General features: G+C 45.5%; 1 protein-coding gene across 6 annotated transcripts in view; it reads right to left on the bottom strand.

Annotated features, from left to right (window-relative positions):
* ARNT (aryl hydrocarbon receptor nuclear translocator) overlaps nucleotides 1-24,156 on the bottom strand; it is an 85,466-nt gene extending 61,310 nt beyond the window's left edge. For all 6 annotated transcript variants that reach the window (XM_056132202.1, XM_056130236.1, XM_056131464.1 and 3 more), the window contains exon 1: nucleotides 24,044-24,156. In XM_056132202.1, the coding sequence (XP_055988177.1) occupies nucleotides 24,044-24,068 (25 nt within the window). In that variant the 5' untranslated portion in view covers nucleotides 24,069-24,156. The remainder of the gene's footprint in view (nucleotides 1-24,043) is intronic.
* Nucleotides 24,157-26,310: the final 2,154 nt, after the last annotated feature.

Genomic DNA, 26,310 nt, shown 5'->3' on the forward strand with positions numbered 1-26,310 from the left:
TTATTATTATTATTTTGCTTTTTGGGTCACACCCAGCGATGCACAGGCGTCACTCCTGGCTCATGCACTCTGGAAATTACTCCTGGACGTGCTTGGGGGACCATATGGGATACTGGGAATCAAACCCTGGTCGGGCCACGTGCAAGGCAAACGCCCTACCTGCTGTGCTATCACTCCGGCCCCCTAAAATATTTTAAATGTTTTATCAATCCCGGGCTGAAGCGATAGCACAGTGGTAGGGCATTTGCCTTGCGCGCAGCCAGCCCGGCCAAGCCGAGTTCGATTCCTCCGCCCCTCTCCAAGAGCCAGGCAAGCTACTAAGAGTATCTCGCCTGCATGGCAAAGCCTGGCAAGCTACCCGTGACGTATTTAACATGCCAAACACAGTAACAACAAGTCTCAAAATGGAGACGTTACTGGGCCCATCGAGCAAACCAATGAACAACAGTGTTTTTTGTTTATCAATACTACAAGCTACCTCTAAATTATGCGTGTTAAGCTGATTGAATTGGGCGTGAACTCCACATTACTTTGTTTTCAATTGTATCACCGTGTGATGGAGTTACAAAGCTTTCATGTTTGAGATTCAGCCATCAGTGATGGAACACCCATCCCTCCACCAGTGCACATTTCCCACCACCCACATCCCAGTCCTCACCCTGCCTCTAAGGCACAATTTCCCCAATACTCTCTAATTTTGGGCTTTATGTTTTGCTCGAAATTTCCCACCACCATTCAAGCCTACCTGTCAGGAGCAGACGCTAGATAATTTATTTTCCGTGGCTCATTTTGAATATCATGAGAGCTCACATGGCCGTGATTATAAATGTAAATTTCTAGATTATAAATGGTTGGGTTCCAGAGACATCTGTGTATGGCACTAATCCATTTTGAGATTCAGTTGGGAGTCTTGGGCCAGGGCTGTTGTGCTAAGATGGCACCTGGAGGCAAACTGTGGGTATGACAGCCAGTCTCCTGGGCAGGTAGGGACCCAGGGAGGGGCATCCCGGGTTCTCTGACTACATGCGGCCTGGAGATTTACTCCTCGGACCCGCATACCAAGAGGGGGAGTTGCAGGGAGGAGGTTGCTTGTGGAAGCTCTTGGTCGCAGGAAGTATCTGGAGTAAGTGGGGAGAACACACCTGCTCCATCTAGGGAACCCCGGTGAAATTGGCCCAGAATGGAGCCCGGAAAGATCTCCGGTGCTGTGGTGTCCTTTGGGACTCGTGTAGCAGATACTTGTCTTATTTCTCTCTCTCTCTCTCTCTCTCTCTCTCTCTCTCTCTCTCTCTCTCTCTCTCATTATGGTTTGCAATACAGATACTGAAATCACTTTATCTTCTTGTCTTGTCCCAGTCCTTGTCCAGAGTGATATTTCCAACTATCATTGTCATGGTGATCCCTTCTTTGACCTAACTCCCTCTCCAGTCCCCCCTCCCAAGCCCCCGACCTTGTGGCCAGCTTCCAACCATGGACCAGTCATCCTGGTCTTCATTTCTTTGAGTACTAGTCTCATACTGTTTTTTTTTTAATATCCTGCAAATAAATGCAATCATTCTATGTCTCTCTTCTCCCTCTGACTCATTTCACTCACATGATACTCTCTATGTCCATCCATGTATAAACAAATTTTATGACTTCATTTTTCCTGGTGGCTGCTTTATTATAGTGGTTGTTTGAATGACATATTGTGCCATGATAGTGACATTTGACAAACAACAATGACAATTGTGCTAGCATTTATTGACATAGCACATGTTCTAAGGTTGCAAAGGTAAAAGATTCAGAAGAATTGTAGCATGAACCATTTCCCTTTTAATATGGGAATTAATCAGATGCCTAGTGTATAAAGAAAGGGGTTGAGAGGTTTCATATGAAAGCAGTAGGGCCAGAGAAGAGTACAGGAGGGAAAGGCACTTGTCTTCTTGAATGCATTGGTGTCAGTTGCAGCCTTGGTTCAAATCCCTAGTGCTACAATGGTCCCCTGGACACTGTCAGGTGCAGCCCAACCCTCGTTCCAAAACAAAACTAAGTAGGCAATTATACATGGGGAGAAGTAGGTTTGGGCTGTATATTTCGAGGATAATTAGTTTTATTTATTTTTGTTTTTTGGGTCACACCCGGCAATGCACAGGAGTACTCCTGGCTCTGCACTCAGGAATTACTCCTGGCCAGTGGTCAGGGAACCATATGGGACGTTGGAAATCGAATCCGGTCGGCCGTATGCAAGGAAAATGCCCTACCCACTGTGCTATCGCTCCAGCTCCGAGGATAATTACTTTTGACTGCTTCTGTATTATCTGATTATTTTTAGAGATTTTTTAAATTTGCTTTTTTCTGTTTGTATTCATTAACTTGTATGAAAAAGTAATAAAAACAGTATTTGATATGTGATACATTTTTACAAAACGGCTACTTAAAGAGGCCAGAAAGATCTCTCAATGGGTTGAATGCAGATTTTTGCATGCTGGAGGCTTGGATTTGATCCCCAGCATGGCATTGTTTCATGAATACTCAGAAGTGGCCCCTGAGCACTGAGCCCAGAGTTTTTTTATTTTAAAAAAATTGTATTTTTTAAAAGTCACTCACAGTAATTTATTACATTCAATATTCCAACACCAGTTCCACCACTGTTACACCTTCCCATCCCCATTATTTTAATTTTCCCACCTCCACCCAAACCTGTCCTAAAGGCAGATCCTAAATAGTTTATTTTGTATTGCTTATTTTAAATAATCCGCTAAAAATGTTTCAAAAAGCTTTCCTTAGAGGAGAGTTTGAAAATTTGTGTATCTCACCTTGGAGCCATTAAGCCCTTGTATAAGAGATTACTAAAATGTTGTTACAGGTTGAACCTGTATATATACATATGTGTATATGTGTGTGTGCTGGAGTCCATGTGGGAGCCCAGGGTTCACTCCCTGGTGTGACAAGGTCTAATGAGACTCACCAAAAGTTCCCCCAACACTGCTGGGTATGGCCCACAAACCAAAAATAAGCAAATAAAGTTTATACTTCTAGTAGTAAGTACATGTAGACGCTAAGAGTAGAAAAATTTCAAGAAAAAAGATGATTTTAAGCTTGGGTGGATTAAAATCTGGCATAGTTCTGAGTTACTGAGAAAGTACTCAAGAGGAAGGAAGAACTAAAGGAAACAAGGCAGGCAGCTAAATGGCCAGTCAGGAAGTTTCAAAAAGTTAGATCAAACAAAGCGTCAGAAAAAAGAGAAGGAAAAAGTCATTCCACATCAATAAAAGGGGCCAATCTGAAAAAGACATGAAAATATCAAAGGAGAACTATGAGGAGGGCACAGACTTCAGGAGAAAAAGACATCAGGTGCTAAATTATGAGAAGGAAGGCCTGGAATGCCAAGATAAAATTCTCAAAAAAAAAAAAAAAGATGAAAATCTCCATTGGAATCAAGATAAAACTAAAAATAAAATAACTTTTAAGTCAGAGTGAAGAGAAGCAAACGTACATTAAAAGATTAATCTTGGGGGCTGGAGTGATAGCACAACGGGTAGGGCGTTTGCCTTGTATGCAGCCGACCCGGGTTCTATTCCCAGCATCCCATATGGTCCCCCAAGCACTGCCAGGAGTAATTCCTGAGTGCATGAGCCAGGAGTAACCTTTGTGCATCACCGGGTGTGAATCAAAAATAAATAAATAAATAAATAAATGATTAATCTTGCAGATTTAAAGTTTGAATAGAAACAGGGAGAAGAAAATAGAACAGAATCTACCAAACTTAACTGACCAATCACTCCCTTTCCTGAAAACAAAATTACTCAACACCCCTACACAGAAACCAGAGAGAGAGAGAGAGAGAGAGAGAGAGAGAGAGAGAGAGAGAGAGCGCTACCTTAAGCAAAAACACTGCACTGCCTTCCCGTTGTTCATCGATTTGCTCGAGAGGGCCCAGTAATGTCTCCATTTTGAGACTTCTTGTTACTGTGTTTGGAATATTGAATAGGTCACTGGTAGCTTGCCAGGCTTTGCCGTGCGGGTGAGATACTCTCGGTAGCTTGCCAGGTTCTCCGAGAGGCAGGGGAATCGAACCCGGCTCGGTCAGGCTGGCTGCGTGCAAGGTATCATTCCATCCCTGACCTTAAGCAAAACATGGAGAAAATGTCCACAATTCACACAAGGATACTTTCCAGCAATGGGAGTGGAGGAGGGATGGGACCCTGGCCGTGGTATCACCCAATTTGGGGAAACACTGAATTAGACTCATCAAAAATGAGATGAGTAGGCCAGAAACAGTGCAAAGATAAGGGGAAGGTGTGGTCTTCCTTATTGAACTTCTCCAGCTCCATGTAGAACTTCTCAATTTCTTCATCATAACTGGATGTTGGTGCATAAACAACCAAGACAGAAACTGCCAGCAGTGAGTCACATCTATAGAAGTGTAATCCTCCGATTCCAGGTGTTAGGCATTCGAATGAATCAATGCTCATGGCCAAGTTCGTGTTGACAAGGACACCAACACCACCGATGCCTCTTTTGTCGCATGTTCCAAGGAACAGTTCTTCTCTAGTGTCAAAAATGGCATGATGTGGTTGATGCCTTCTTGTCTCGGTCAGTCCAATGATGCCGTACTTGATCTTTCGTGCTTGAACCATCAGATCCTCGATGGATGCATCCGATGCCAACATACATGCATTGAAAGTAGACAGTCATTTTAGTCCTCCTTCGTTTTGGCAGCCTAGTTCGGCCCTGAGATTTTATCAGCCTCTCCTTCCTCCTCCTCAACGCTGCACTATTGGTGGCTCTTTCAGGGTTCGGGAAATGAGACTTATTGTATTTACTGTTGTTGGCATATCGAGTACGCCACAGATAACTTGCCAGGCTCTCCCATGCAGGCGGGATATTCTCGGTAGCTCGCCAGGCTCTCCAAGAGGAATAGAGGTTTTTAGGGCAGCCTCCAATCGCTCGTGCAGGTGTTCCCACGGTTCAAACCATATTTGAACCCCATCAAATATGATGTGGTAATACTGGAAGATGGGTATTAAGTGTCTTATGATGTGCGGCACACTTTCTTCTTCCAAAAGAAGCCTGGCAGTGGCTAGGCAGTGGAGCTAATGGAGGTCTGCTGATGAGGTATTTATCTGGTACCAGCAGGGTGGGGCTTCTGGCTGTGATCCTGGGTCACGGGAGATTGGTGGAAGCAGGCAGGGGAGGGCAGTCTGAAGCTTCTGGGTTTGATCCCTGGGTCATCAGAAATTTGTGGGAGCAGGCAGAGGATCTCTGTTTCTGGGTCTAGTTGAGCCTGGAGTCCAAGATCACAAAGTTCCACTTACCTGGTCCTGTGGGGCTTCACTCGTGCGTGATTCTTGGCCCGAGCATCCGGAAAGCGGCCTGGAGCATGGCAGCGGCTGGATAGTGGAGGTAGTGGACGGTTCCACAACAAAATTAACCACATCATATTCAATCAACGGTTTTGCCTGACCAATATCGCTGTTGACCAAAATTCCAAAGGGATCAGACCACTGTCTCCTTCGTGCAAAATTCTACCTCACAGAGAGGGGAGAAAGGGCTGCAATGTTTAAGATGGGGGGGAAGAGGGGTGGGAGGGATACGGGGATCCGTGGTGGTGGGAAATGGGCACTGGTGAAGGGATGGGTATTTGATCATTGTATAATTGAAACCCAAGCACAAAAATTTGTAAGTCTACAACTGTACCTCATGATGTCTCACTAATAAAAATTTTAAAAATAAATGAAATTTTTAAAAAATCCATAAAAAAAAAAGAAAGAACTCCCAGAACGACCACCAACTGGGAGCTCTTTGGCACTACTGCGGCAATAAGGGAAGATGCCGTCCTTGACAACACTGACAAAGAATACGATCGACCGGTTCAGCACCTCCATGATTGTGCAAGGAACGCCGAGAGATAGCCACAAAAAGACTCGTCTTTGAAAACTCTCGAGCTCATTCACCAACAGGGATTGGCACAAGCCTCAGGCAACCACAAGCGAACGTCCGAGCTTGCAAAACAGTGCAGAGAAGCAATAAAGGAAGACCTCAAAGAGAGAAGAGCAGCAGTGCTGGCCAACGCAGCAGAAGCCGGGAAAAGCATTCGCAACACCAGCCTGTCCTTCGCCAACTACAAGACCAAGATGACTGCCCTCCAACATCCTGATGGATCTATCACATCCTCCAGAAAGGCAATGGAGAAGATTATCCATGACTTCTACTCGGATCTCTTAGATAGCCACGTCCACCTATTCACATACCAAATTCCACAGGATGGATATGTTGTTCCCAACATTCTCCTTTCAGAAATTCGACACACCATTTCGTCGGTACAGAAACAAACAGCACCCGGCCCTGACAAGGTCAGACTCGAACACCTGAAGAACCTGCCGTCAGTACTCATCAATACGCTGGCTCGGCTCTTCACACACTACCAGTCTGAATGCAAGGTTCCGTCCCAATGGAAAACCAGCAGGACTGTTCTAGTGTACAAGAAGGGAGACATCCATGACACTGGAAACTATCGCCCGATCTGCCTGTTGTTCGTCGTCTACAAGCTGTTCACTCGAGTCATCCTGAATATGATTGGCAGAACACTAGATGAAGGATAACTATGCGAGCAAGCCAGGTTCCAAACATGATTCAGCATGACTGACCATATCCACATGATAACCAAGCTCACTGAAGTTTCTCGGGAGTTCAAGATGCCGCTCTGTTTAACGTTCATTGATTTCAAGAAGGCCTTTGATTCTGCTGAGACAGAAGTGGTCATTGAAGCCCTAGCCAAACAGGGCATTCAACTCAATACATCAGAATCCTCCATGAGCTGTATTACGGATTCACTACCAGGATCTCACCATTCTACAAGGGAGTGATCAACACTGTCAAGAGAGGGGTTCGGCAGGGTGATACCATTTCACTGAAACTCTTCAGTGTCACCCTCGAGAACGTCATGCGACGACTGGAATGGGAAGGAATGGGAGTGAAGACGGTCAGCAACTACACCACCTCCACTTCACTGATGACATCGTTCTAATAACACCAAACATTAGCCAAGCGGCACAAATGCTGGCCGACTTCGACCGTGAGTGTGGTACGGTTGGACTACAGTTGAATCTCACAAAGACAATGTTTATGAGAAACATACTCGTTCCTGATGTTCCATTCACTCTCAACGGAACAAACATCTCTGAATGCAAAAGTTATGTGTACATAAATCGAGATGTCAACATGATGAATGACCTGGCACCTGAGTTACACAGGAGGAAGAGAGGAACGTGGAATGCCTTCAAGAGCGTTGAAGAAACAGCTAAGAGGATGAAGAACCTCCAGCTCTGGGCACATCTCTTCGATTCCACTGTTCTTCCTGCATTAACATATGCCTCAGAGATCTGGGCCCTACGAAAACAGGATGAGAACACTATTCAGGTCTCCCAAAGAGGAATTAAAAGAACTATGCTTGGAGTATCACACTTTACTCAAGTGACACAGATAATCCAGAGTTCTGACCTCCATGAATGAGGGACACTGTCTCATTTGCCAAGGTGTTGAAAATCAGATGGGCTGGACACGTAACAAGATTTGGAGATGACAGCTGGACTAGAGCTGTTACTGACTGGATTCCAAGGGACGTCAAAAGATAGCATGGCCACCGACCTACGAGATGGTCAGACTTCTTCGTCAAGACCCTGAATGATCAGTTTGAGGCTCTTTTTTCCTGGAACAAGCAGACGCCATTGGGCTACACTAGCACACGACAGGGACAAATGGAGACTTTACTGGCGCCCGCTCAAGAAAATCAATGAGTAACGGGATGTCAAGGCATCAAGTGATTTATTTTTAAATTCTTGCTTTCCAAAAAAAAGACTATTAAAAAGAGAAAAAGAATTTTTATGCCAAGAATTAAACCACATGAATGGAAAAACTTGGAGGAAGGTAGTTCAAAAGTACCTGTCATTGATGGTGGGGAATGTGCACTGGTGGAGGGATGGGTGTTTGATCACTGTGTGATTGTAACCCAAACATGAACATTGATAACTACCTCACGGTGATTCAATAAAATTTAATTTAAAAATATATATAAAATAGGTAATTAAAAAAAAGTACAGGCCAAAGGCCCGTGTTCAATCGCCATTGTGGCATGGTCCCCAGAACACTGAGCTGATGATAATCCTTGAATGCCACCAGTTGTGCCCTGCCCCCCAATGAAGAAGAAACACCCAGGAGGATGAAAAGAGCAATAAATTACTGTAAACTGGGAACCCTGCCTAATCCACAAAGACAAGAATTAAAAAAAAAAACCTAAACTGAAAACAAAGCAGAAAATCAACATGATTTACATACTAGGACCCCCTCAAGTGTCAGGTGATCTGGTCCAACGTTGGTTGAAGTGGTAAGTGGATACCCAGATTCTCTTTCCCATTCTGTCAGGGAAACTTCCTATCAACCCTGTCAAAGACTAACTCAGTTGGGGATGTGGCGTAGCCCTAAAGCTCAGGTGCCCTGAAAGTATGTATATAGGAGATCTGGACTGATTCCCAGCACCAGAAAATGACAATTAAGACTAATTTACTCTCTGGAGAACATAAACCAGATCTACACTAAAAGGGAACATCAGGCGAAGCTGAAAAGTAAGGATTCCACAATGAATAGGGAGATGAACATGAATGAATGCTTCAACTTTTCTACAAGAGAAAAGCAAAGATAAAACATTATAGCTATATATATTTAAAATATAAATATGAACTATGCCATAAGATTATAATCATATTTACCCATTTTTATATTTAAAGATTTCGTTTTATATAATTTGTAACAAAAAAGCCAAAATGGAAACAACCATATTTTATATGCAAATTAACTATATTAATATGTAACAGTGACACGTAGCAAACTTACATGTAGCAACAACGGTAGTAATGTACATCACATTAACATTAGCAAAGGCAAGATTTTGCCTTCCCTGTACTTAGTTCCCTCTTTACTGATTTACACTGCCTTCTGGCAAAGCACATCCTCCAGTAAATTCTTGAGAAAAGCTGTAAAGGAGACCTGGAATGTACAAAAACACCCTTCTCTATATACACCACTAATTGATAGTTTGCCTCTGAATGGAATTCCACATTGGAAATTATTTTCCCTCAATTTTAAAGGTATTTCTCCAGGTGCTGGAGCCATAATACTGCAGGGAGAATGCTGACCTTGTACCCAACCAGCCCAGGTTCATCACTGGCATCCAAATGGTCCTCGAAGCTTACTGGGAGTGATCCTTCAGCACAGAGCCAATAACCCAGGTGTGGCTCAAAAAAACAAAGGAGACTACTTAGAAGTAAAACCGCAATGATTCTAAAAAGAATTGGCTTTTTTAATTTCTCTGCATACATTGTATTTTACTCTCTTGATGTGCTAAGTTTCATGTGCCTTGATGTGGGTGTTTTTATCACTGATCTGCCCCTTTAAATATGAAAACATCTTTTATTTCTAGTCATCTTATTTAAACAAAGTAAGTATGTGTTTAAAATATATAAATGGGTGACACTGGAGAAAGGGAACTGAAAGCAGGGGGTCGAGAAGGACTATATTCTTCAATTGTTTGAGATTCTGTGACTTACAACAGTTAATGATGGTTTCCCATTCATATAATTCCAAGAACACATCCATCGTCAATGGCTGCACCAACCAACCTCTTCCAAGGAACCCAATGACCTTCTCTTTCAACCTCCCCCACCAACTCAGCTGTATGGTTCAGTTGTTCCATTGTATTGCCTTTGGTCTTTTGTTAGTATCTTGTGTATTTGTGTATCTTTTAAGGCCCACTGGTGAGATTCTTCTTTTTTTTTTTGAGGGGGCGGGGAGGGAGGGAGACGCACACCAGGAAATGCTCAGGTAATTGGTGTGCTCGGGGGCCCATATGGAATAGGAGATCAAACCCAGGTCAGCATGCAGGCAAAGCAAGCACCCTATCCACTGTACTATCTCTCCAGCCTTGAGAGAGTTCATTCTGTATTCCTTTCCTTCTGACTGATTTCTCCTCAGCATTACATACTCAAGGTCCATCCATGTTGTGGAAAATAGATGTATGTGTGTGTGTACACACACACACATAAATACATATACACATATACATATATATCACAACTTTTTGTTTTGTGTTTTGGCCCACACCTGGCTGTGTTCAGGGCTTACTCCTGACTCTGAGCTCAGGGATCACTACTAGAGGAGATCCAGGGACCATATGGGATGCCAGGGATCAAACCTAGATCAGCTACATACAAAATAAGCACCTTACCCACTGTATTATCTCTCCAGCCCCAGAATACCACAATTTTCTGCTCCATTCATCCACAGCTGGGCACTTGCATTGTTTCCATAATAGTTATTTTTGTTACAAATAATATAAAATGAAATCTTTAAACATAAAATAAGTAAATATGATTATAATCTTACAACATTATTTCTTCGAATGCTACATATTTTAAATATATAGATGTTTGTTTTGTTTTTATATCTTCATATGTCAAAATATGTATAAAACTCTCAATCGTTTTAAGAAAAAAGCAAGTGATAACCAACCAGAAATACACAATGAAATCTAAGACTTTCATTTACTTAGCCTGAGGTATCAGAGAAACAGATAACTAGGGCTGAAGAGATAGCTCAGGAGAACATGATGTGCGTGCAGGAGGCACGGATTCAATCCCCAGCCCACAGGGCCCCTTAATACCACAGGGAACAAACCCACCAAGCACAGAGCTGGGAAGAGCTCCCGAGCACTGCTGATATATATACATAAAGTAAAAAAAAAAGTAAAGGCCCTCCCGTTGATCATCGATTTGCTCGAGCGGGCCCAGTAACGTCTCCATTGGAGACTTTGTTGTTACTGTGTCTGGCATATCGAATACATCACGAAGAGCTTGCCAGGCTTGCCAGGCTCTGCCGTGTGAGCAAGATACTCTCGGTAGCTTGCCAGGCTCTCCGAGAGGGGCGGAGGAATCGAACTCGGGTCGGCCATGTTGGCTGCGTGCAAGGCAAACGCCCTACCGCTGTGCTATCGCTCCAGTGATATATATATGTATATATATGTATATATGTATATATATGTATGTATATATACACAAAATATATGTATATATATTTTGGGGGAGGGAAGGAGGGAGGGAGGGAGAAGGGAGAAAAACTGAGTTATGAAAAATACAGGAAAGTTAGAAAGGGCATCACACTTGGAGGAAATACTGGTTTATACGTGTTACAAAGTGTGTGTGTGTGTGTGTGTGTGTGTGTGTGTGTGTGTGCGTGCGTGCTGGGGGAGAGGGGAGGAGAACAGCTACCGTAAAATGTGGTATAAAACTGACCTACATGGTAAGAATCTTGTGAACTGCCTCTTGTGAAAAAGATAACGCTGTGGGGATACTGCAAAGTCACATTCAGACATTCTGTCGCTCCCTTAAGCAAACACCTATGAGATTTTACAAGAATCACTATTCTACCCTGACCTTTACATGTAATATCATTCCCCTTTCCATCTTTGATCAGATTTTTCTTTCAAGTCAACATACAATGAGTGGAAGCTTAAAAATGTTTTGCTGAAGGAGTTAATGTGTTACAGATACTGGAACAATAAGGCTGAGAACAATTATGTGAGAAAAATAAGGCTAAGGTCAGTTGAAGTCTAAAAATAGCTGGAGGGTCGGAGTTTACTTGTTTTGCGTGAGGTCTGATCGCTGGCAACCCATATGCCCCCCAAGCAGCCAGGAGTGATCCCCGAGTACAGTGCCAGGAATAAGCCTTAGAGCATTGCAGGGTGTGGCCCAAAAAACCAAAATATTGGAGACAAGAAAATTCAAAGCTTGCCAGGCTCTGCCGTGCCGGCGAGATCCTCTCGGTAGCTTGCCAGGCTCTCCGAGAGGGGCAGAGGGACTGAACTCAGGTCGGCCATGTTGGCTACGTGCAAGGCAAACGCTCTACGCACTGTGCTATTGCTCCAGCGATGTCAAAATACTGAATATAATCAAAGTAGAGAGAGAGTACTGTGGAGATCGTCTGCCCCACAGGTAGGGGGAGGGTGTGGAATGGGGGGTACACTGAGGTTTTTGGTGGTGGAGGGTGGGCACTGGTGAAGGGACAGGTGTTTCATCATTGTATGACCGAGACTTAAATCCGAAAGCTTCGTAACTGCCCTCATGGTGATTCAATAAATAAATTTACCAAAAAAAAAAAAAATCAGAGAGAAAAGAACAGACTCAGAACAACCTCTCATGTGTGAGATACAAAGAAACTTCAGGGAATACCAAATGCCCAATGACAACAGAAATGAAGAGCAGAACCGGTCTTCAGTAGGATGCTCGTCACTAGGGCAGAGGCAGGGAGGATGTTACTGAAGGAACACTAGGACAGTGTGGGAGGGTCAAAGCGCCAGCCGGAGAGGCAGCCTGAGGGAAGAGAGGGCGGGTGGGGACATTGGTGGAGGGTACTGGGCACTGGTGAGGGACCGGTGTTGGAACAATGTAGCCCTGGAACTCAATCATAAGTAACTTTGTAACAAGGCAGGGTGGGTGGGCAGGCAGGCTCCTATACCGGCACAATAACAATTAGTATTTACATTGAATGTTAGAGATCGATCAGGTGGTTTTCTTTCTGTTTACATTCACAGAGATTGTCTTACAATTCTTGTCAATACGGACAAGCAGTCTCTATAATATTTTCTAAAATAAAGCTAATATTTCCTTTCTTAGAATAAAACAGTTCTATACTTCTATAAATCTATTCGGATTTTCCCCTTAAATTTTTCTTAGCAGCAGAGATGCCTCCAGACCCCACACCAGGCTGTCTTCGCTGGGACAACTCGGAGGGGGGCCGGTGAGTTTCCCTCCCTGCCCCAACAGAGCCCTGGCAGCAGCCAAACTTCCAGAACTCAATTACCACCATGCTCTCCCCAGGCTCAGACAAACCCACCCACGAGAATCTGCTGTATAATCATTCTAAATTGTAGAATTCCTGGAGTGACGTCTCACACTCTATCTACACCACTGATATACCAAGAGCAGCACACAGCATTTGATGGGGGTAATGAACATGTTAGAAATATCTTAAACAAGAGCTTAATCGCTCCAGGATGAAATACAACAATCTCCACAGATTTTCCTCTAAAGAAACTCTATTGGAGCATTTTTAGTGGATTATTCATAACAAGCAATACAAAATTAATTATTCTGGTTCTGCTTCGAGGGGCACAGTCTGGGATTTGGGGCGCAAACATTCGAAATACAGTGGTGGGAAGGTGCAATGGTGGTGGGGCTGGCGTTAGAATTTTAAATGAATTACTATGACCAACTTTCTAAAAATAAAATTAAATTTTAAAAAAAAGTTCTTAGCTCTCTTCACTCTTCTTTCTTAGAAATTTTTCTTAGCTCTCTCTCTCTCTGAATTTTACATCGGTAGGATTTATCTATTTTATGTAAATCTTAAAATATACTAGCACATAATTATTCATGTTTTTTAAATTTATGTACCAGTATGGTGTTACAGAGGGCAAGGCACTTGTCTGGCATGCAGCCAACCTTGTATTCAATCACCAGCACCCAATATGGCTGCCAGAGCCCCTCCAGGAGTAATCCTTGAGCACAGAGCCAGGAGTAAACTCTAAGCACTGCTGGGTGTGGTCCAAAAACAAGCAAACAAAATTAATATTCCTGTTTAAAAATTTTTTTTAAATTATCACTGATTTCTAATGTTGTGGAACTCCAGGAGATCAGCTCTGTTCACTTATATGTGTGTTACCATCTCTATGATAAAAAGAGAGTGGGAGACAGGGTCAGAGTAACAATAGTACAGCAGGCAGAGACCTGTCTAGGATGAGGACGATCCACAGCTGACCCAGGTTCAATCTCAGCATGCTTTATTAACTCCCAAGCCCCATGATCCCTGAGCACAAGCCAGGAGGAAGCTGAGTACCATCAGGTATGGCCCCAAAACCAAACAAAAAATATTGGGGGGGGGGGCAGAGCAGAGGAAGAGGAAGAGAGGGAGAGGGGGAGAGAAGAAAAGAGGGAGAGGGGGAGAAACGAAGTGGAGGAGAGGGAGGGAGGGAAGGGGAAGGAGGAGGAGGGGGGAGGGGAGAGAGGGAGAGAGGAAGAGAGGGAGAGAAAGATGGGGGGGAGAGAGAGAGAGCGAGAGAGCACTTGGCCTTCTGCTTGCTGCTCCAAGACTGGGCCCACTCGGGGACAGTAGGCAGAGACTTTGCCTTCCGGTTAGGGTTCAGTAGCCCTCACACCTGTACCACAGTAATGGGTCCATACCACTGCTCCTAAATTGTGCAGCCATGTGACAGATCTACTCAACAAATTACACACTGCTCAGTTATGCTTCCTGTCACTGGGTGAGGACAGGCAGAGAAGACAGAGCAGCTTAATCCCTTAATTTAATCTTCCGGGGTGGTAACTACAAAAACTAACCCCCAGCACAACAAGAACACTAAAATATCAATAGGGAAAACACATGGAAGCCCACCCAGATCAAAGAGTGTAAACACTATCACCGAAGACATAAACTCCACCAACTGCATGCCAGACAAGTGCATTGAGCATCGAGTAAATGCTCAATGTCTTTATGACACCATGATGAGGAATGATGAGGATGATCATAATGAGGATGATCAATGAGCTCAAAGAAACAATGGCACAGGTACTCAACAAAGCACAAGGAAGTGTAAGGCCAAATGAAAAGACTACTACTACACTGATAAAAGACAGAAATGGAGAGCACAGTAAGTGATAGGGAAAAAAATCAATATAAACTCTGAACAGAATAACAGCAGTGAGCAAAAGAGCAAGAAGCTCCAAGATGAGGAGAAAACTGCTAGAAAACAGCAAAAGGTGAAATATAGTCTGCCACAGAGAAAGCATTTGAAAAGATCCAGCACCTGTTTATGACAAAAACTCTCAGCAAAATGGGAATTGAAGGAACTTTCCTCAATATAGTCAAAGACATCTACCACAAGCCCATGGCAAGCATTATTGTTAAGGGGAGAGACTAAAGCCTTCCCTCTAAGAACAGGCACAAGACAAGGGTGCTCACTCTCACCACTTCTATTCAATACAGTACTGGAATCACCTGCCATAGCAGTTAGGCAAGAAAAGGATATTGGGGCTGGATCGATAGTACGGTGGGTAGGGAATCTACCTTGCACAGGGCCAACCTGGGTTCAATCCCCGGGATCCCATATGGTCCCCCAAGCACTGTCAGGAGTAATTCCTGAGTGCAGAACCAGGAGTAACCCCTGAGCATCGCTGGGTGTGACTCAAAAAGAAAAAAAAAAGAAAGAATAAGTAAAGGATATCAAGGGCATCCAGACAGGAAAGGAAAAGGTCAAGCTATCACTATTTGAGGAAGACATGATACTATACTTAGAAAATCCTAAAGACTCTACAAATAAGCTCCTAGAAACAATAGGTTTGTATAGTAAAGTGGCAGGTTACAAAATCAACACCCAAAAGTCCACGACTTTCCTATATACAAATAATGAAAAAAGAAGAAAGGTAAAGGTAAAGGTAAAGGCCCTCCCGTTGATCGTCGATTTGCTCGAGCGGGCCCAGTAACGTCTCCATTGGAGACTTTGTTGTTACTGTGTCTGGCATATCGAATACTCTCGGTAGCTTGCCAGGCTCTCCGAGAGGGGCGGAGGAATCGAACTCAGGTCGGCCATGCTGGCTGCGTGCAAGGCAGACGCCCTACCGCTGTGCTATGATAGAAAAAAGAAGAAAAGATATTTAAAAAAACAATCCTGTGTTCACAATAGTACTAATCAAGTACCTCGGAATCAGCTTAACTAAAGAGGTAAAAGACATATACAAAGAAAATTACAATACCATACTTCAAGAAATAAAAAGAGGAAAATGGAGACACATCCCCTGCTAATGTATCAGGAGAACGAACTTGTAAAAATGGCAATACTCCCCAAAGCATTATATAGATTTAATGCGGTCCCTATAAGGATACCCATGACATTCTTCAAAGAAATAGACAAAACACTCCTGAAATTCATATGGAAAAATAAACCCCCCACTAATAGCTAAAGCAATTCTTGGGAAAAAGAAGACGGGTGGCATCACCTTCCCCAACTTCAAACTGTACTACAAAGCAGTAGAAATTAAAATAGCCTGATATTGGAATAGAAACAGACGGGCAGACCAATAAGAGTTGAATATTCTGTCACAGACCCTCAAATAATATGATCACTTAATCTTTGATAAAGGAGCAAGAAATGTGAAGTGGAACAAGAAAAGCCTCTTCAACAAGTGGTGCTGGGAAAACTGGACAGCTACCTGCAAAAAAAATGAACTCAGACCTCTTTCTAATGCCAGGCAAAAAACTGGATTAGGTCAAACTGGATTAAAGACCTCAGTATCAGACTTGAATCCATAAGGTGCACAGAGGAAAACGTAGGCAGAACCCTCCATGACACTGAGCTAAAGGTATCTTTAAGGATTAAACACCACTGACCAAGCAAGTGGAAACAAACATAAACAAATGGGACTACATTAAATTAAGAAGCTTCTGCACCTTAAAAGAAACAGTGACCAAAAGACAAGAGTCCAAAAGGAGAGAGAGAGAACAAAAGGGAATGCGCTGCCACAGAGGCAGGTGGGGTTTAGGGGATGGGGAGTGGGAGGGATACTGGGATTAGTGGTGGTGGAGAATGGGCACTGGTGGAGGGATGGGTACTTGATCTTTGTATAACTGAAATCCAAGCACAAAAATTTGTAAGTCTACAACTGTACCTCAAGGTGTTTCACTAATAAAAAATTTTTAAAAAAAAAGACAGAGTCCATGGAATGGGGAAAATTATTTACCCAAGACCCATCAGATGAGGGGTTAATGTCCAGGATATACAAGACACTAGTAGAATTGTACAAGAAAAAAACCTCTAACCCCATCAAAAAATGGGGAAAGAAGTGAACAGAAATTCCTCAAAAAAAGAAATACAAATGGCCAAAAGGCACATGAAAAAATACTCTACATCACTAATCATCAGGGAAATGCAAATCAAAACAATCATGAGATATCATCTCACACCACAGAGACTGGCACACATCAAAAAGAACAAGAACAACCAATGCTGGCGTAGATGTGGGGAGAAAGAGATTCTCTTTCATTGTTGGTGGGAATGCCAACTGGTCCAGCCTTTCTGAAAAACAATATGGGCATTCCTTAAAAAACTAGAAATAGAGCTTCCATATGACCTAGCAATACCACTTCTGGGAATATATCCCAGGGGTGCAAAAAAGCACAGTAGAAATGATTTCTCCATCTGTATGTTCATTGCAGCACTTTTCACAATAGCCAGAATCTGGAAACAACCTGAGCATACAAGAACACTCGTTAAAAAAACTTGATCATTGTATAACTGAAACCCAAGCACAAAAATTTGTAAGTCTATAACTGTACCTCATGGTGTTTCACTAATAAAAAGGAAGAAAGAAGGAATTACAGTGCTGGAGGGCTAGTTTGGAAGGACATAGTGGCACTGTAACACTGTCTCCCATTGCTCACGGATTTGGATTTGCTGAGTAACGACACCAGTAACATCTCCATTGAGAACTTGTTGTTACTGTTTTTGGCATATCAAATACGCCACGGGGAGCTTGCCAGGCTCTGCTATGAGGGCGGGATACTCTCAGGAGCTTGCTGGGCTCTCCAAGAGGGGTGAAGGAATCAGACCTGGGTTGGCTGGGGCAGCTGCATGCAAGGCAAACCCTACCGCTGTGCTATCCAAAACTTCATGACAGGCAACAACTTTGGGAACTCATAGTCTTAAAATCAGTTTTGCAAGATGCATTTAAAGAGCTCCTTTAAACGATAGGATCAAAGGGAGAATTAACATTGTCAAAATGGCAGTACATCCCAAAGCATTGTTCAAATTCAATGTGATCCCTATAATGATACCCATGACATTCTTCAAAGAAAGGGAGCAAACACTCCTGAAATTCATATGGAACAATAAGCCCCCACGAATAGTTAAAGCAATTCTTGGGAAAAAGAAAATGGGAGGAATCAACATCCCTAACTTCTAGCTCTACTACAAAGCAGTAATAATTAAAACAGCATGGTACTGGAACAAAGGCAGAGGGGCAGACCAATGGAACAGGGTTGAATATAGTGACATCTTCCCCCAAACATATGATCATGTAATCTTTGACAAGGGAACCAAGAAATGTGAAGTGGAGCAAGGAAAGCCTCTTTAACAAATTCTGCTGGCAAAACTGGACAGCTACATGCAAAAAAATGGGCTCAGATCTCTGCCTAACACCATGTACAAAAGTAAGACTAAAATGGATTAAAGACCTCAACATAAGACCGGAATCCATAAGGTACACTTAAGACAAGGTTGGCAAAACCCTCCATGACATTGAAGCTAACAGTATCTTCAAAGATGTCGCGCCACTGGCCAAGCAAGTGAAAACAGATAAATGGGACTACCTTAAACTAAGAAGCTTCTGCACCTCCAAAGAAACAGTGACCAAAATACAAAGACAGTCTACAGAATGGGAAAGGATATTCGCCCAATACACATCCGACAAGGGGTTGATAACAAGGATATACAAAGTACTGGTTGAACTCCACAGGAAGAAAACATCCAACCCCATCAAAAAATGGGGCAACGAAATGAACAGAAACTTTCTCAAAGAAGAAATCCAAATGGCTAAAAGGCACATGAGAAAATGTTCCACATCATTAATCATCAGGGAGGTAAAGGTAAGGTAAAGGCCCTCCCGTTGATCATCGATTTGCTCGAGCGGGCCCAGTAATGTCTCCATTGGAGACTTTGTTGTTACTGTGTCTGGCATATCGAATACTCTCCGAGAGGGGCGGAGGAATCGAACTCGGGTCGGCCATGTTGGCTGCTTATAAGGCAAACGCCCTACCTGCTGTGCTATCGCTCCAGCCCCAATCATCAGGGAGATGCAGATCAAAACAACAATGAGATATCATCTCACACCAGAGAGACTGGCCCACATCCAAAAGAACAAAAGCAACCGGTGTTGGCAAGGATGTGGTGAGAAAGGGACCCTCCTTCACTGCTGGTGGGAACCGACGGGTTCAGCCCTTTTGGAAAACAGTATGGACGATTCTCAAAAAATTAGAAATTGAGCTCCCATTTGACCCAGCAATACCACTCCTGGGAATATATCCCAGAGAGGCAAAAATGTATAGTCGAAGTGACATCTGCACTTGTTTGTTCATTGCAGCACTGTTTACAACAGCCAGAATCTGGAAAAGACCTGAGTGCCCGAGAACAGATGACTGGTTAAAGAGACTTTGGTACATCTACACAATGGAGTACTATGTAACTATTAGAAAAGATGAAGTCATGAAATTTACATACAAGTGGTACTACATGGAAAGTATCATGCTAAGCGAAATGAGTCGGAAAGAGAGGGACAGACAGAAAAAGACTGAATTCATCTGGGAAACATAAGGTAACAAAACAGGAGACTAACACCCAAGAATAGCCGAGATAAGTACCAGGAGGTTTACGCCATGGCTCAGAGGCCAGCTGCACATGCTAGGGGAAATGGCAGCTCAGATAGAGAAGGGAGCACCAAACAAAGGGTGTTGGGAGGATCCTCCCAGGATGGGAGATGCATGCTGAAAGTAGACTATAGATCGAACATGATTGCCACTCAATGCCTCTTTTGCAAACCACAGCACCCAAAAGGAGAGCGAGAACGGGGGAAATGCCCTGCCAGAGGCGGGGTAGGATGGGTGGGGGAGGGATACTGGGATCACTGGTGGTGGAGAATGGGCACTGGTGGAGGAATGGGTACTCGATCACTGTATAACTGAAACCCAAGCACAAAAACTTGTTAGTCTACAACTGTACCTCATGGTGTTTCACTAATAAAAATTTTTTGAATAATAATAAATAAAGGATAAGATCAACTTCCCAACATGTGATACTAGTGTGGCTAATAGTGCCATGTCTCACTGGCACATGTCTCACACAGGCACCACTCACTAATAGTGCCATGTCTTATGGTTGTCCTCTACCAGATTAAGAAAGGTCAACAACATAGTAAACAAACGTCAAAAATTGACTTTTCTTATTTTCTAATAATCCCATTTGCCATTCCTTTAAATTTGGTTGAAACAAGTAATATGAAATAAATTTGGAGGGCACCTGGGAACACAGATGAAGGTAATGGGAATATTGGCAGTGGGATTGGTGTTGGAATACCGTATGCCTGAAACAGCTCTATTTCAAAAAAAATGTTTTGTTTTTCAATTTTGTTTTTGGTTTTTGGTGAAGCGAGATAGATTTTACTGGAACTTTTTAAGAAGGATATGAAGGGCAAGAAAGAGAAAAGTATGTGTTTGAGACAGAACTTGGGCTTCTCCAGAGTCGAAAGAGGCAAGCAGAAAAACATTACGAAAAGCAAGAAGGATTCATGTTCAATGGAGAACACGGGCTTGAAGAGGAAGCCTATTATGAAAACATTTGTAAATCATGGTGTTTAAATTTTTGTGAAAATTGTTGTTTTTGTTTTGGGGGCCATACCTGGTGGTGCTTAGGCCTTACCCCTGGCTCTTTGCTCAGGGATCACTCCTGGAGGGCTCAGGGAACCATATGAGGTGCCAGGGATTGAACCTGGTTGACTTTGTGCAAGGTACACACCCTATCTGCTGTACTATTTCTAAGGCCCCTTAAAAAAAATTGTTAAGCTGTACAAATAAGCAATGAAACATATACTGTCATCTATCATGACAAATACTAATTTCTTTTTTTGGGGGGCGGGGAGGGGAACCCATCGACGTTCAGGACTTACTCCTAGCTCTGCAGTCTGGTGGTGTTTGGGGCCAGATGGCGGGCTGGGGATTGAACCAAGGTCCACTGCGTACCTGCTATACTACCTAGTCTTATGAAAAAATGCTAATTTCAATGTACTTTTTTGCTAAAATATACTTTTAGGTTATTTTTTAATTAATTTTAAAAATAGAAAGATCTATGGCAAATATGAGATTAAAAAAACATAGTAAGGGAACAACAAATGATCAAAGTCAACAGAACTAAAGATTTTGTTCATAGAACTGAGTTTAGTGGGGGAGTGGGGAGGGAAACACTAAGTATCTCTTGGGACACTGATGGAGGAAAACAGGTTTTCTGGTGCTGTCGAAATGACATAACCATGAAAGGTATAGTTAACAGTATTGTAAATCCCAGTCCCGCAACTGAAAAATGGTTTAGAAAACAAAGGTATTCTTGGAGTGGGGAGGGCATGTGCCTTGCGAAAGACCAACCTGGGTTCAGTCCAACCTGGGTTCAATCCCTTGTACCGCATAAGGTCTCCTGAGCATACCAGGAGCAATCCCTGAGCGAAGAGCAAGGAACAATCTGAGCACCGCAGATACAGCACCAAAACGAAAACAAAAAGATATTCTACATAACCCTGAATGAAAATATGAACCTCCAATGTTGTATTTTAACTTCATCCAACAAACATTTCTGAACTCGAACCCTTCACACTAGTAGGCAATACCTAAGCAATTCGGAATCTGATACTGTGATAGATAGATACTGTGATAGGCAGGTAGAGGCACTGTTCTCATGGATCTTAAATGGCCTTACTTACAATATAAAATCACAAATTTAGAGGGCTGGAGAGATAGCACAGTAGATAAGGAACTTGCCTTGCAAACAGTTGACCTCGGTTTACCCCCAGTACCAGATATGGTCCCCTGAGCACTGCCAGGAATAACACTTGAGCACAGAGCCAAGGTTAAGTCCTAAGTATCACTGGTTGTGGCCCCAAAACAAAAACAAACAAAATTTGTGAATTTAAGTTTAAAAAAATGTACATTGAAATTCAATTTAAAAATAAAGCTTTCAATCGTAATAAGTGTAATTTTTTTAAAAACTATGTTGGCATCTTAATTTCACATTGCATACTCCACATTTTTCTTTATCTAAAAAATGCAAACAATGGTAAATAAATTACACATTTTCCTATATCTGAAAAAAAGTAAGTAAAAGTAAAGTAAAGGCCCTCCCGTTGATCATCGATTTGCTCGAGCGGGCCCAGTAACGTCTCCATTGGAGACTTTGTTGTTACTGAGTCTGGCATATCGAATACGTCACGGGGAGCTTGCCAGGCTCTGCCATGCGGGCAGATACTCTCGGTAGCTTGCCGGGCTCTCCGAGAGGGGCGGAGGAATCGAACTCGGGTCAGCCATGTTGGCTGCGTGCAAGGCAAACGCCCTACCGCTGTGCTATCGCTCCTGAAAAAAAGTAAATAAAGATAATGCTACGATTTTTGTTAACTGAAGCTTTTAAAACTACAACTTATGAGCCAGTATATGGCTCAGCAGTAAGGTAACTGTCTCACCTGTGTCAGGTCTCATGTACAATCTTTAGGACAGCCAAAAAAAAAAAAAAAAACTAAATTAGTAAAAATCATGTAAATATGTTTTTAGCCATAAACCTTAACAGATCTAAAACTTCCCCTTTTTTGCCTTTCTACTGCATTCTCCACTCACAACAACTTGTACCGAGTGAGACAGAAAGCCGTCTCTACGGCTGAGAACACCAGACTCAAGCTACATATATTCTTAACCTGTAGCTGGAATAGTGAGCTATAAATCAGATATCTGATCTCTTCCCAATCAGTATCTCAGTCATTACAAATCGCAATTTAAAAAGTGTTCCTCAAAGTCATTAGTATTCCACAGATGAAAAAGATACAGCTTAAGACTTCAGATTAGCCATTTCTCCTTGCCAACCGCTTAACAGAATTCGTGAAAAAGAATATGAATAGTTAGGCGGAAGAAAGCATCACCTTAGGACTGTTACTTCAATACAGATCTGAAAACTGAGCACAAACCATTACCTCTTTTGTTTAAAAAAAAAAAATTCTTCTTTAGATTAGCACCAGATGCCCTGCAAACACTGAAGATCTACCAACAGTCTCTGAACCTAATTAACATCGTTACAAAGCACTGCGTGTTACTAAGTCTGAGGATCAATTAAAATGAAGTTCAGGAAGAAGCGTTTAATAATTGCTAAATATATTTGCAGATACACAGTATCTAATTATTTTATTCCCTGCATTCGGATATATGTTCCCCTGAGCACTGGCGGGCCAGGGGTCACTCGGAAGAAAAGCCAGGAGTAGCCCCTGAGCACCGCGGGGGTGGGGTGGGGGGGTGTGGCCTCAACCCCGCCCCCTTAAGGAGACTCCCAGGGCAACTTGAACACTAACTAGCAGATCAACATTAAGCAACACTAATCAATCCGCCGGATCGGCTAGCAGATTCAACATTACTAGATCGGAATCTCATTGGCTCCCTGATTGATTCACAGGTCATTTTGCTACGATGTCAGATTTTTCCATACTAATCGCATCTTCCCAAGAGTCTATTACTCAGCACTTCCTGCAAGGAGCGGGGCAAGCACCCATCTGTCACCTGCTTCTCGAAGATCTGGACTTTAAAAATCCTGACACGGGGCTAATGCATCCTTTTCTTTAAACCGGTCGGGGGGAGAGAGAGAGAGAGAGGGGGGGGGGGTCCGTTTCGGTCCTCATCCGACGGTCAGAGCAAAACCCGGGTCTTGCAAAACAGCCAGAAGCCGGGACGCAATCCGATTTCCCCGTCGACGCGGGCAGAGAGAGGCCCGACTCCCGTTTGCTGCAGGAACCCGCGTTGGCTCCTTAAGGACCTTCTCCAAGGGCGGAATCCCGGGGCCCAGCTTCGACTTTCCGCGGGAGGGACCGGGCAGGGTCAGCCCGAGAAAGCGACGCCCCGACGACGAGACTCCGCCGCGAGGAGAGCGGGCGGCGGCGCGGGCGGGCACGGCCCGAGTTCGAGGCCCGGCTCCCCGCCCGGTGCCTCGCTCGGCGGCGGCCAGACCCGGCGCCGCCCGGACCCCCGCGGGCGAGCCTGGCTCGGCCCCGCCACCCGCCCCGAGGCGCCCACGAGCGCCCCCGCCGCCGCCGCCGGCCGCCCCTCAGCCCCGGGCCCGGCCGCTGCCGGCCCCCAGCCCCTCCCCCTCCGGGCGCCCGGCCGCTCTCCTCACCGGGGTTCGCAGCGGACGCCGCCATGGCCGCGGATGCCCCCGCCGTCGCACCACCCCCCGCGGGAGGAGCCGCCGCCACCGGGCGGGGGAGGGGAGCGCCGCTCCCCGGGCGCGGCGCTACGACGCCGCCGCCGCCGCCGCCGCCGCTACCACGGGATCCAAGATGGCGGGCGCCACAGTCCTCCCCCGCCCCCCCCCCGCCGCGTCCGGCGCCGGGCAGAAGGCCCCGCCTCCACGGGGCGGGGCAAGGCGCACTGCCCGCCTCCTCGGGAACCGGCCAATGGGAAGGCTCCAGGGCCCCCACGCGGGCGGGGCAAAGGCGGGGCTAGAGGCGCCGGGGCCTAGCCCCGCCCCCGCGCGGCGCAGGGCCCCGGCCGAGTGACGCGCGAGGGGAAACGACTCTGGCTCCCGAGGCCGAGCGGGTCTTTCGCCCCGAGGGGCTCCGGGGGCGCGACTCGCGACGGTCCTCGCGGGCGCTGAGGCTCGAACGGCACGTCGCGGCTTGCGGGCCGTTGCGGAGGTCCTCCCGCCCCCGAGGGACTTGGTCCAGAGGGAGCAGCTCCCTCGCCGCGTCGCGGGTCCGGGAGCCCGAAGACAGCCCGGGCCCGGCTCCGAGGGCGCCGCCGTCGCCCCGCGAGGGAGTCGAGGCCCAGCCCGCGGCGGCGGGAGGAGAGCGGCGCCCGGGTCCCGGGAAGGTGCCCCTCGCGGGAGGGAAGGCGGGTGCCGAGTGTGTGGTAGGGAAGGGGGGAGGCGGGGTTGAGCTTGGCTCCTGGTGGGGAGCGCGGAGTGGCTTGGTTCCCGATGGGGAGCACGGAGTGGCTTCGTTCCCAATGGGGAGCACCAAGTGGCTTAGTTCCCGATGGGGAGCACGGAGTGGCTTCGTTCCCAATGGGGAGCACCAAGTGGCTTAGTTCCCGATGGGGAGCACGGAGTGGCTTCGTTCCCAATGGGGAGCACCGAGTGGCTTAGTTCCCGATGGGGAGCACGGAGTGGCTTCGTTCCCAATGGGGAGCACCGAGTGGCTTCGTTCCGAATGGGGAGCACGGAGTGGCTTAGTTTCTGATGGGGAGCATGGAGTAGCTTAGTTCCTAATGGGGAGCACGGAGTGGCTTGGTTCCCTAATGGGGAGCACCGAGTGGCTTAGTTCCTAATGGGGAGCACGGAGTGGCTTAGTTCCTAATGGGGAGCACCCAGTGGCTTAGTTCCCGATGGGGAGCACGGAGTGGCTTAGTTCCCGATGGGGAGCACGGAGTGGCTTCTTTCCGAATGGGGAGCACCGAGTGGCTTCGTTCCGAATGGGGAGCTCTGAGTAGCTTGGTTCCCTAATGGGGAGCACGGAGTGGCTTAGTTCCCGATGGGGAGCACGGAGTGGCTTAGTTTCTGATGGGGAGCACGGAGTGGCTTAGTTCCTAATGGGGAGCACGGAGTGGCTTAGTTCCTAATGGGGAGCACGGAGTGGCTTCGTTCCTAATGGGGAGCACCGAGTAGCTTAGTTCCTAATGGGGAGCACGGAGTGGCTTCGTTCCGAATGGGGAGCACGGAGTGGCTTAGTTTCTGATGGGGAGCATGGAGTAGCTTAGTTCCTAATGGGGAGCACGGAGTGGCTTGGTTCCCTAATGGGGAGCTCTGAGTGGCTTAGTTCCTAATGGGGAGCACGGAGTGGCTTAGTTCCTAATGGGGAGCACCGAGTGGCTTAGTTCCTAATGGGGAGCACCGAGTGGCTTCGTTCCTAATGGGGAGCTCTGAGTGGCTTAGTTCCTAATGGGGAGCACGGAGTGGCTTAGTTCCCAATGGGGAGCACGGAGTGGCTTAGTTCCTAATGGGGAGCACGGAGTGGCTTAGTTCCTAATGGGGAGCACCGAGTAGCTTAGTTCCTAATGGGGAGCACCGAGTGGCTTCGTTCCTAATGGGGAGCACCGAGTGGCTTCGTTCCTAATGGGGAGCTCTGAGTGGCTTAGTTCCTAATGGGGAGCACGGAGTGGCTTCATTCCTAATGGGGAGCTCTGAGTGGCTTAGTTCCTAATGTGGAGCACGGAGTGGCTTAGTTCCTAATGGGGAGCACCGAGTAGCTTAGTTCCTAATGGGGAGCTCGGAGTGGCTTAGTTCCTAATGGGGAGCACGGAGTGGCTTAGTTCCTAATGGGGAGCTCGGAGTGGCTTAGTTCCTAATGGGGAGCTCGGAGTGGCTTAGTTCCTAATGGGGAGCACGGAGTGGCTTAGTTCCCGATGGGGAGCACGGAGTGGCTTAGTTCCTAATGGGGAGCACGG

The sequence above is a fragment of the Sorex fumeus genome, unplaced genomic scaffold (assembly GCF_029834395.1).
Source record: "Sorex fumeus unplaced genomic scaffold, SorFum_2.1 ptg000001l, whole genome shotgun sequence".
Lineage (NCBI taxonomy): Eukaryota > Metazoa > Chordata > Mammalia > Eulipotyphla > Soricidae > Sorex > Sorex fumeus.